A 12146-nucleotide genomic window follows, 5' to 3' on the forward strand; every position below is an offset into this window, starting at 1 on the left:
GGGTCCTGAGCAGACAATGCCTCTCTGAAATTGGTAGAAAGACTTTCCCGTGCACTAAGCCTTTCCCCGAGGCTCTCCTGATCTCCCCCTGATACCCGAAAAGAGTTCCATCACAGTTCTCCAGACACGGCCCCAGGATGTGCCTAGGGATGCAGGAAGGCATGGAGTCAGTCTTCCTCTGCTTGGTGGCTGCCTTGGGAGGACAACACCCAACAGGCAGAGATCTGCCCACAGCTCTGAAACTAGACATGACTGCTGTTTCACCTGCTTCAATAACTTTCTGGCTTTAACTTAAGAACTTAAGTCTGTTGGCAAGAAACCCTTATGGCCTCTCCTGCTATTACATCAGGAGCAGTAAATGTAATTTAAGGGCAATATAAATAAATATACAGGTACTATTTTTTCATATTGTGTCTCATTCAAATACAGTATATTGGAGCGCATGATTTAATGTCAATACACTCAGTATGTACCATTCACTGGGCCAACTTAATAAAGCACATGAAGCCTCGCAGCTCATTGTGACATAATAGGAGACAGAAAGCCAACAGGTCTGAAGGACCTCCTCCTGCCCAAGGGTGTCCCCTTAGTCTGCAGGTCCCTGTTGTGCACGGTTTTCCATTCTGCTGCGGAAGCCTTCCTTCAGGAGGCAGCCTGCATCTCAGCCTCCCCCGCCCCTTTGTCATGGAGGACCCTCCCATGCCCCACCTCACCCCACTCCACCCCCATCCCTGGCTGTCAGCAACAGCTGCCAAGCCCTCCCAGCCAGAGTTGGCTGGAGAGCTTGTTCTCCTGAGAGAGCTTTATGTCACCTGTCAAGAATGCAGACACAAGCAGGGCAGATGAGCTGTGTGCACAGATATGCTTCGGGGTGTTCGATGTAAAGTTCAAGTGTCACCTCCAGCTGCCAGTGAGATCACGCAACCTGGGGAGATGCTGGCTGCTGCCTGCACAACTCCTGAAGAGGCCACTTGCTTCTCCACAGTCACTGGGGAAACCTCATGTGGAAAGTGGCATCCTGTTACAAAAGGAACGAGGGAAAGCCTTAATGGACACTGATTGTTTGGGTCACTTCAGTGGCAGCCACAGGCAGAAGCCCACAGAGGCCACTTTCCACACATGGCCATGAGACAGAGTCCCATCCTACGCGACTAGGACTAGGGTTGAGGCTCCGTAAACCCCCCCAGGATGCGAGAGAAAGCCCAGGATGTGTCTAATCAGGTCCCAGAATATCCAGAGAAGAGGCTGAGGGCACTGGGGAGGGCGTTTTCTGGGTAGATCTGGGTTTGCTCCTACGGTCACTTCCCCTCCTGAGTCCTCTGTCTCCAGATAGCAGAAGGGCCTAGAACACCAACCCTCTTGTTACAGTCCTCCAGACCTTAGGCAGGCCCTGTGCCCAAAGCTAGAAATGTCCTGACTCTCTAGACCGCTCCACGAGCACGTCAGGAAGCGCTGCAGTTGCCAGGCCTGTGAGACCCCTGACTCTCTGGGTTAGCTGAGCCCCAACCACAGGGACCTTCCCGGGACCACCCTCCTCACCTCTGAGTGGTCTGGGCGATCCCTCCCTCAAAACCGAACATCCTGCGTACACAGCCGGCACATCGTCCCCAGCGTCTCCTGTCCATCCCCAGATTCCATCCTCCACACTGTCCTTTCCCCTGACCACCCCTTCCTAGACTCTCCCACCCCTGGCCCCAGCTAGAACCCTGACAAGCCTACAATTCCCATCCCTTTCAGACGCCCACCAACTGTCACCAGTCTCCTCGCTTGCCTGTCTCTGTCTTTCCCCTGACACCGCACCAATCAAAATGTACACAGCTTCCTCAGGACCTACCTGGTCACTCATTGTGCCTCCATCGCTGAGATTTTTCTCACACGATGCTCCTGGGATCCCCTCCTCCAAAGTGCAGCTGAGGCCCCTAGCTTAATTTCAGCTTCTCCAGCATCTGTGGATCTTGGGGTTCCACACACCCTTTGCCTCCCGTTCCAGGCACACCCGAGTCTCAGCCCCATCCTGGCTTCCCGCTGCAGGTTCTCTTTCTCGGGGTTCGGTTCCTTCCTGACTCTCAGCAGCATGTCTCAAGACTTTCCACATTTAAAACCCAACCTACTTAGTCACAGGAGCACCCCGATCTTGCCGGGACCATGGCCAAAGCATCCTTCCATATGCAAGACTGAACAAAAGAGGAGTGAATGACCTATTTCTCCTGCCAGAAAAAACTGTACCTCCTTCATCGTATCATATTGCTGTCGCCCCCATTAACCACAAACAATGCACCCTTGTTTATGTCACTGGAAAGAATATGGAGAACAACTATAAAAATATGTTTCTGAGTTTCACGTAATTCCCTGTATCTTTTCAATTATACCTGAAAGGAAAGGAAGAAACAAATTATATCAAGCCAGTCATGATGGCTGTGATCCTAGCATTAGAAAGGCAGAGAGAAAGGTTTGGGTCAGCCTGGACTATAGGGTGAGATTCTGTCTCAGATTTTATTATTAATATTATTATCATTATATTAACATTAACAACCAAAGCATGGGCACCCAGAGTCATGAAAACCAGGGTCCCTCAAGGACAGCTGCCCCCCCACCGCACTGCCCAGCACTGAATTCTGTGCCCCCTGCACCTTCTGGGTGTCCCCTGCTCTGTTCTGCCACTCCCAACCCCGTGTTGGAGAACACCTATCCTGAAGTATAGCTGTGGGGATGAAGACAGGTGGCAGCAAGATGGTAATCCAAGTCACTTTATTGCCAAGTGCCAGGTCACCTTGGTTCCCGACTGTCCAGGCCCAGCTCAGTTGGAACACCTCCAGGCTTTGTCCCCTGGCCCTTGACCTTTTCGTCTGTCTCGTGTGCTTCAATACATAGTGGAAAAGAAGGTTCCAGGGGAAAATGAACACATTTCAACCGACCTCATTGTCTGTCTCTCTGCATTCCATTCCCAAGCTCTCAGAGGATTTAGTGAAGCTCTTGACAGAGAAACCCCACAACCATCACAAAAGAAAAAAAAAAAAAGCTTGGGTAAGCTATTGCAGGAATGCTCTTTAAAATTGTGAGTTTGGAAAAATGCAGGACCAGGGAACAAAAGCTGGCCTGGAGGACCCCAGAGAGGCCCCAGAGCCCATTGGGGCAGAAGGTGAGCCTTGGGCTTGACATGATTTCCATGTATTCATCATGGCCACAGAGACCCCTTCATACAACGCAGCCGCAGCCTGCGGCACCCTAGCGTCATGAGGACGCTGGTTTTCTCAGAAGCACTCAACAGCATTGGCCTCTGCCTTTTGCAGGGTCCCCAGAAGTGCACGAGAAAGCTCCCTTGGTGAAGTCGCTGCTGTTGGCCGGGCCTCCAGGGGTAGGAAAGAAAATGCTGGTTCACGCCATCTGCACAGAAACCGGAGCTAACCTCTTCAACTTGTCTTCCTCAAACATCGCTGGGAAGTACCCAGGCAAAAGCGGCCTCCAGATGATGCTGCACCTGGTCTTCAAGGTATGCACTGTGGCTCCCTTTCCATTCTAAGTGGCCCTCATCCCTGCAGGTCATTTTTCTATACCAGCAGACACACTGGTGTTGAACTCCCGTTTCATACCCCCATAAATTAACTCGTTCTCACATCTGGCCTGAGCATCCCACAATTAGAAACAGCTTTTTTAGGGTGTAAACACCCTACTGTGCTGCCCAGCCCTGACTCCTGCGGCCACAGGGTTCCCTGCTGAAAATGCCTGCGTGTCTCCTGGAAAATCAAACCCACGTTTGACTTCCTCAGCTCATCAGCATCAGATCTGCGCTTGGATGGTCTAAATGTGGTATAAATTATGGCACTTCAGTAATCTCTGAGCTCTGGCTCTCCCAAGGGGTCTGAAGGAGGAACCTGCAGGGAGCTAAGCCCAGCAAGGAGGCTAACAGAGAAGGATGACACAGGGTCACAGACCTCAGAGGACCAAGTGCACTGCCAGCTCTATGACCTTAGTTAAGTTCTTAACAACCCCTTTGGGTCCCATCACCAAAAGGAATGGATCCTAAAGAACTCTGATAGGAATCTTTTATATATGCTATGAAGATTTTACAAGATGTAATTTTGACTTGGATGAGGACCTTGAGGTTATCCGCCTGCTGGTCAACCCGCCTTTAGTTATTAGACTGTCGGCTTTGACTATAGAAACCAATGTGACTGCACACACTGTCCAGGCTGGGAACTAGGTTGAGCCTGCCTTTCAGAGCTACAAAGCATGGGGATGGTAGAGCTGTTGAAACACAGACATGGGCCCCTCCTAGGAATGCTGACCCAGTATATCTCAGATGAGTGAAATGGGCTTTGTTCCCTCAGTCACCTCTCACCATAGGGCCCTTAGGGAGTGCCTACAGCACAACACTTCCAATGTGCTCTGCTCACATGACTGACTCTTCTTGTGAAATATCTCTTCAGGACCTTGACTACTCTGGATGGATGGATGGATGGATGGATGGATGGATGGACGGACGGACGGACGGACGGACGGACGGACGGATGGACGGACGGATGGACGGATGAGATGGATGGATGGATGGATGGATGGATGGATGGATGGATGGATGGATGGGTGGGTGGGTGGGTGGGTGGGTGGGTGGGTGGGTGGGTGGATGGATGGATGGGTGGGTGGGTGGATGGATGGATGGATGGATGGATGGATGGATGGATGGATGGATGGATGGATGGGTGGGTGGGTGGGTGGGTAGATGGATGGATGGATGGATGGATGGACTGATGGACGGATGGATGGACTGATGGATGGACAGACGGATGGACAGACGGGTGAGATGGATGTGAGTTTGTACTTGCATGTGTAGGATGCACTTGTGAGGGTAGGGTAAGCATACACATGTGTAAGAAGGTATGTGACAGCCAAAGGTCAACCTTGGGTGTCATTCTCCATATACCATCCACTTCACTTCAGGAGACAGGGTCAGTCACTGGTCTGGACTCACCAAGTAGGCTGGGTTTGCTGGTCAGCCGGCACCAGAGATCTGCCTGTCTCTACCTCCCCAGCCCTGAACTGGAGGCACACACTGGTACCCAGCTATTTTAAATGAGTTCTAACTGGAAATGGAGCTCAGGTCTTCATTATTCAGCAGGTGCTTACCACCTAGGCCATCTCGCCAGCTCCCTCTGCGCTTACCTTCTGTATTGGCCTCTTGGTTTGTTGAAATTGTTTGTATATCCTGGATGCAAGTCCTGGCTACACGTGAATTGTAAGCATCGTCATTTCCCTAACAGACACTCTTGTGCACATTGCTCTGTATGTGTGCTGGTTAGTTCCCACTGTCAACTTGACACAGCCTGGAATCACCCGGGGAGAGTCTCAAAGAGGAATTGTCTAGATCAGGTTGGTGTCACAATATGAAGGAATAACTTTCCATGGTCACAGTGCTGCTGTGTGACCTCCCCATAGTTCATCCAGAGCCTCCATAGTTCCTAACTTGAGTTATGAATAAACAGCTTGTACCTGGGTTCCTTCACTCCACACGTAGTTCCTGATGTGACTCTGGGCACCGCCAGTGACCTGAGCCTTGTGTTCTCCTTCTAGGAAAGTGAGAGCCCTTGTCTTGATAACAGATAAGCAATCGTTGCACTCACTAGAGTAATCACAACCCGACATTATGTAGACAGGAAATACTAGACATCAGCTATTAAAATGTAGACCTGCACATCATCCACCAAGGCCCTGTGGTGTCGGAAGCCTGACACACACCTCATTAAGCGTCACCTTTGTTGTGTATGTAGCTGATTAATGAAAGACCCAGAAGTCTCAGGAGTGGGAGTCATTCAATTAAAGACTGCTCCAAGAGGCCTCTGTGCCCCAGCATGACTGACATAGCAGTTATCTGCATTTAATTAAGCAGAGGAAAGCAGGATTGGGAGCTTGCTTAGCCCAGACAAGGGCAGGAAACTGGAAGGTGTGACTCGCTAGGACCCCAAGAAACCAGAGAGTGTGGCTCACTAGGACCCCAGGAAGCCGGAGAGTGTAGGACCCAGGCGGTGAGCTCAAGGGCAGCAAGGCTGGCTCTGTGGGATTTGCTGGAGATGAATACAGAAGTGTCTTATTACCCATCATGCCTCTTGAGACTAATCCCTATGCCTGAATTAATCTTTGCGGAGAAAGCTGCAACTGCTAGGAAACTGCGCATGCTCTTGCAGCCAGTGAGGGGCGCTCAGTATCCCACGCTACCCAGAAAACAGCGCAGGAAAGCAAACCTCAGATTTGCTTCGCAACCACAGATTCAAATCCATTTTGTGGCCCTTGCTCTTAAAGGATCCTTGTATTTTACACTGGGTAGCACCACTCCATCATGACCTCTCTCCTAAGTACAGTAACAGCACCATTATGTTTTGTTCCTATCAGCCCTACTCTGCCCGCCCCAACACACTGCCCATCAGAGTGAACAGCCTTACTTATGGGTCCCTACATCCCTAGTTTTCTGCTCCCCTGCCTCAGTTTACTGCCTTTTCATCAACTAGACTTCTGATTTTAGGATACTTCTGCACTGTTGTTGGTTATCATTTTCAGTTTCAAAACTAAGTTAGCCTCTTGCTGGAACTTGAAGTCACTTTGCTGATTGTATGCAAGATAGCTCTAGAAGACAGCAATTAACAACAGAATGTTATTAGTCGGGGTGTAGAAGAAAATGTCTTCATGTACTATTCAAAAGGACCCCTCAGTGTCCCAAATCATGGCATCTAGGTCGATCTCTGACACCACATTCACACATATACACATGCATGCTCTCACACACACACACACACACACACACACACACACAGGATACGGCACCGCTATAGGCAGGGAGGAGTACCCACCATCGAAGATTCCTTCCCTCCAGCCAAAGTGCCTGCTCTACCAGTGCTCGTGGAATAAAGAGCGAATGAGTGAAGGAATGAGTGAGGAGAGTGGTCCTTTCCAGTTTGGCAAACTGAGGCAATAGCTTAGAAAGTATTAGTTGGGTTTTGTTTTCCTAAACTTCCCCCTTTCCAGTCAAGAGGGATCCTGTGAGAGAGAATCCTAAAGACATCCAGGCTCATGACTGTAGCATACCATGATGGAAGCATGTTCTAACAGCTTAGCCAATGTGCCCTGAGGTCTGATGCCCGTGGTGACCATTAGGACTCACAGACCTCAGTGATGGAGGCCTCCTTGCTTTCATGAAGATCCAGCTTAGTCAGAAATTGACAGAGGCATTTGATATTTGATAGGACTGAAGAGCCCTCTGCTGGCCGTGGAGTGAACTATCCCACATGACTTCTAGAGGTTCAATTACATTTAATTGTCCATGACCTCAAACTATCTGCATGATTTAAACGAAGCTTCTCCATCGCTATGTGAAAATTAAAAGAGCAAAAAATACCATTTTTCATTAGCAAACTGTCGCTTTTTTGTCTAATACTCACATATATGAAAAGAGTATGGAATGGCAGGCTGGAGCACTTAGTGTTGGTAAACAGCCTCCAAGTGAGTGAGGCAGATAGACAAATTGAGGTACAGGCAGGGAGAGCCTCCAGTAACAGTGACTGTCAGCATCTTAGACATGGAAATAGCAGAGATGATTCCCCGTCATCCAAACCTTGTCAACTCAAGTCAAAGGAGCCAGTGCTGAGCAGAGGGACCAGGCTGCTCCATTTGTTGATTAGGGAGTGGAGCCGGCTACAGTTTGGTAATCACCATGGTGGCTTTAAAAGCCTTTTTCCTTGGGTGGAAACAACCTGGCCTTGGCCTTGGTGGATTAGAGATGGTCAACTCCCTCAAAGAACTGCACGGCCACTGAGGCCAGCATCATCTCGCACGATGTCCTGGCCTTACGATGGCTACTGAGCTTGTGATTAAATTGGTAGAAAAAATGCAAGTGTGGGGTGGATGAAACATACCCGCTCCAGCAGGCAACTGTCTAGCTAGCCCTGCATCATTATCTTAGGCAAAATACGTTTTCTTTTCTCTCTATCTTTGTTTGTTTTGTTTTTCAAGACAGGGTTTCTCTGTGTAGCTCAGCTGTCCTGGAACCCTGTAAACCAAGCTGGCCTCGAACTTAGAGAGTTGCCTGTCTCTGCCTCCTGAGGCATATACCACCACCTGATAATATAGTTTTTAAATGAGAAACAGGCCTGTGTAGTGGTCTGAGGTGAGTCTGACCACAATTAAGATAGTGACGGGCACAGATAGGACATGAAGACAGGTGTCTAGCATTTTGTATCACTACAGAGATCTGCAAGATCTTGTAAAGAACTGCTGTTATTAAACAAATGGAACCCATTCAGTGACTGTGGACCCTGTGAGGCCAGCAGTGGCTCTGGCACCCTGGGTCTGGTTCTTCCCAGAAGCAGGTCGCTTGGGAATGAAGACCAAAGGGGGAAATAAACTCCATCTAAGACTAAATACTAACAGTCAACAAGTGCAGGAAGAGAAAGATAAAAAGAACTTTGAAGAGAGAGACTGGCCCTGGTGTGAGCCTCTGAGATCTCAAGGCCCACCCCCCCCAGTGACACAGTCTCTCCAACAGCCACACCTCCTAATCCTTCTGATCCTTCTCAAGTAGTTCCACTCGCTGATGACTAAGCAGTCAAAGATATGAGCCTATGGGGGCCATTCTTATTTAAACCACCACTTTCAACTTGGCCATTATTTATCGTATCTGCCATGCAGAGATATTACCTACAGCCATGCTGGTAGCAAACTAAACACATAGTCCATTGCTGGCATAGTCAAAGTCTGGCCTTGTGGCCTACACTGGTGTTTTGTGACAAAGCTTTGAAAGAGTGTAGAGACCGGGGCAAAGAAAACAAATGCCACCCTTTTAACAGGTGACAGATTAATGGCCCCAGAGTTGACATGTTTTTAGTCACCTCGTAGTGGTCTGTTCACTAAGGGTTGGGGAGTATAGACAGGTAGGCCCTCCAGAAGGCTGTGACTTTAAAACTACAGGCCCTGTCTCCCCAGAAGTCATTCTAAGGGAATATCAATCACATGCCCCTAAAATGTACATCTAAGTACTGGTAGGTCTAGGGTTGGTCAGAAACCATCTATATGCTCAAAATAAGGTTAGAACCATGAATGACAGTCCCTCGTGTTATCAGGGTGTTAGAGAAGTACATTTCCTATTCAGAGAATGGCAGCCTACATGACAGTCCATGGGGCAGTACTCACAGAGTCACAGACCCTTCTCATTTCTGTGACTGGCATGGAGGGGTTTGCAGAGACAGGAAATGTCTGAAGACAGATGGGATGGACGAAGTCAAGATATCTGTGCCAGTCTGTGCTCTGGAGCTCTGGCTGGTGGGTGCTGCAATAAAAAAGAGACTTTCTCCATGGCAGGCATGTCTTTCCAGTATATCTGCCAATATGCCCAGTTGACAAAGTCTTCAGAGTCCCCCAAATGACACAGTTCAGGGACTTGATTGGGTTCATTTTCTCTGCCAGTTAAAGAATTAAAAGGCAGGAAAAATCTGAAGCGCAACAGGTAGCAGCAGAGAAATCTCCTGCACCCAAGGACAGAATCGTCAGCTGGAACACAGTGTTTGCTGGGGATAAGGAACACCCGTGCAGTGGACACACACATAGAGAAAGCCCTCTGCAGAGGGTGACTCAAAAAATCAAAACTAGCCAGTCTCTTATCAAAAGCTAGGGCTCTGAAAGCCCCTGAAGAGTTGGCCAGCTTGAAGAAAGGCAGGATGGTTGATTGGTCCAGAACTGTGGTAACATGTCCTGAGCAGACCTTGAACTTGTTGAGTCAGACCATCGGCAAAGAGCCTGCTTGTGGGAGATAAAAGCCCGCAAGGTCTTTGTTTTAGGTTGCCAGACTTCTATCTCAAGTCAGAAGGCTGAGGAAGAAGCTGGCCATCTTGGAGATTCGCCACCTTTATTGCCTGGCAATGGCCTGTATCTATCTGTCTGCCCACCAGGGAGTCTGTCTAACTCCTAGTCTCTCAGTGTCACACACTGTCCCGCAGTGGAAGCCCTCTCTCCTTCTCTCCATCCACATCTCCTACCTTGTCTTCCTCCAAGGCTGTCTTCTCCGGATTTTCCATCTCATCAGGTGACAGCTCTGTGGTCTTCTTGTACTCAGGCCCAGACACACACTGCCTAGACATGGCTGCCCTTCCCCCAATGCCCTGCTTGCACAACATCCTGAAAGTCCCTCTTTGTCTTCCAGACTCTGCACGCACACTTCTGGCCCCTACACTGCTACCAAGGCCACCAGTAACATCCTAGCTACTCCCCTTCCTGACCAGCACTGCCAGTGGCCAATTGTTTCTTGCACCTGCTTCCAGGATGGCTTTCCCTCCGGGGCCCCATCTTCCTTCATTGGTGGCTTCGTGGAAGATTCCTTGGGCTCTATGCCAACCATAATCTATCCAACCCTCCTCCCCTTGCAGAGACTTCCAACACCATTCATAGATAATCTCCCTCCTGGACCACTGGTCTTTTTTGATGCCAGGTACCCTCAAGATCATGGTAGCTCAGACTGACATCATCTCCCTCATCTGGTCCTCTTTAGATGTACTGTTCCCTTGCTTACCCCACATCTACTTCTCCAAACACCAGGCCCATATTAACTTCTCGAGTGTATGGCCAACTCTACATGCCCCTCCAGTGCATGCCAACCTTCCTGGCACCCACTGTTCCTGTCTCACCTGCCCTCTTCAGAAGCCTCCCACCTCCATCCTTACCCTTCTCAATGCCCACAGAGCCAAGGCTGCCCATTTCCCAGCATAGTGTCAATTACAACAGACCTCACATACTATCCACGACGTCTAAGATTTAAGCAAGTTGCATCACATGGCTCCCAGCCTCTGACCCCTTCTGGAACCACCATAAAAATTCCTCGTGCTATGCATCATGCCGAGTCCCCAAGAGCCTGGTTCCCACTCAAAGCATGACAGGTGCTTTCCCTCCAGTGTGACCATCTAGAAACCTTGAAGCTCTGTCCGCTTTAGTCTGTGTCTGCAGTCCTCACCCCAGGTGCCCCTGCCACCCTCCCTCTGAGTCCCCTGGTCTTTGCTGTCCTTGATCCTCCTGCATTCGCACCTGCCATCCCCTGCTTTCCTGGCTCTTTGAGGTCCTCGTTCCTTGAAACGGGTCCCTGAGTTCTTGATTTTTATGGTTTATGACTCAGTCACCCCACACAGTGTCTCAGAACTCCTTCGTCCTGAGCCTCTAAAGGAAGAAAGAGAACGTTATCTTCATTTTACATTCAGGCAAGAATTGGGAAAGTTGGTCCTGCTCCTCAGAGTTCCTCACCCCTGTGTCTTCGTTCTCCAAGAAAGTTGGCCCCCCTTTCTCTAATCTCACTGTTCAGTTATTGAGGCCTCTCTTTTCTGGCCAGCGCTACACAGGCACCGGAAGTCCTGGGGCACCCTCCACTCAGCTTTCCATAGGAAGGGCAGGAAAATTAGACACTCATGTTCCCAAAAGCAAGGTGACTCTATTTCGTGTGACCTTTCTGATAGGGTGAGAGAAGAGGGAGGCTACAGGTGTTTAGAGACCCGATGGACATAGACAGGAAACTGAGGGAAAGGGGGTCACGGGAGAAAAGATGGGAGCGATATGGAGAGCAGAGAGGAATTAGGGGAATCTGCTCAAAGTGTATTATATACAAGCATGAAAACGGCCTCACATAACCATCTATAATGTTAATTTTTAAAATTTAAAAACCCTGATGCCAGTGGTACCCACTCACACAAGTATCCTTTCCCAGCCAGAACACCATGGTCTAGATTAGTGCTTCCTTCCTGACGCTGTGACCCTTTAATACAGTTCCTTATGTTGTGGTGACCCCCACCATAAAATTATTCTAATTACTGCTTCATATCTGTAATTTTGCTACTGTTATGAATGGGAATGTAAATATGTGTGCTTTCTGGTGGTCTTAGACCACCCCTGTGAAAGGGTCATTCAATCCCCAAAGGGGTCACAACCACATAGGCTGAGAACCACTGGTCAAGAGCTTCCAGTATCATCCCAAGGAGAGCTACTGTGGTGTGGGGAGAGGAGGCTGTATCTGACTCTGGCTCCTCTTTGTCCCATCATGTACCTTCCACTGACCAGCACATGCATGCATGCATACATACATACATGCATACATACATGCATACATGGCAGCGTAAACTCTTAAGCACAAG

The 12146-nt window shown here is 49.3% G+C and overlaps 1 protein-coding gene across 1 annotated transcript in view; it reads left to right on the forward strand.

The window, feature by feature from the left end:
* Iqca1 (IQ motif containing with AAA domain 1) overlaps positions 1 to 12146 on the forward strand; it is a 110826-nt gene that overhangs the window by 78490 nt on the left and 20190 nt on the right. Inside the window, exon 15 of the mRNA XM_040753052.1 lies at positions 3291 to 3490. Within this exon, the coding sequence (XP_040608986.1) occupies positions 3291 to 3490 (200 nt within the window). The remainder of the gene's footprint in view (positions 1 to 3290; positions 3491 to 12146) is intronic.

The sequence above is a fragment of the Mesocricetus auratus genome, unplaced genomic scaffold (genome assembly GCF_017639785.1).
Source record: "Mesocricetus auratus isolate SY011 unplaced genomic scaffold, BCM_Maur_2.0 Super-Scaffold_100010, whole genome shotgun sequence".
Taxonomy (NCBI): domain Eukaryota; kingdom Metazoa; phylum Chordata; class Mammalia; order Rodentia; family Cricetidae; genus Mesocricetus; species Mesocricetus auratus.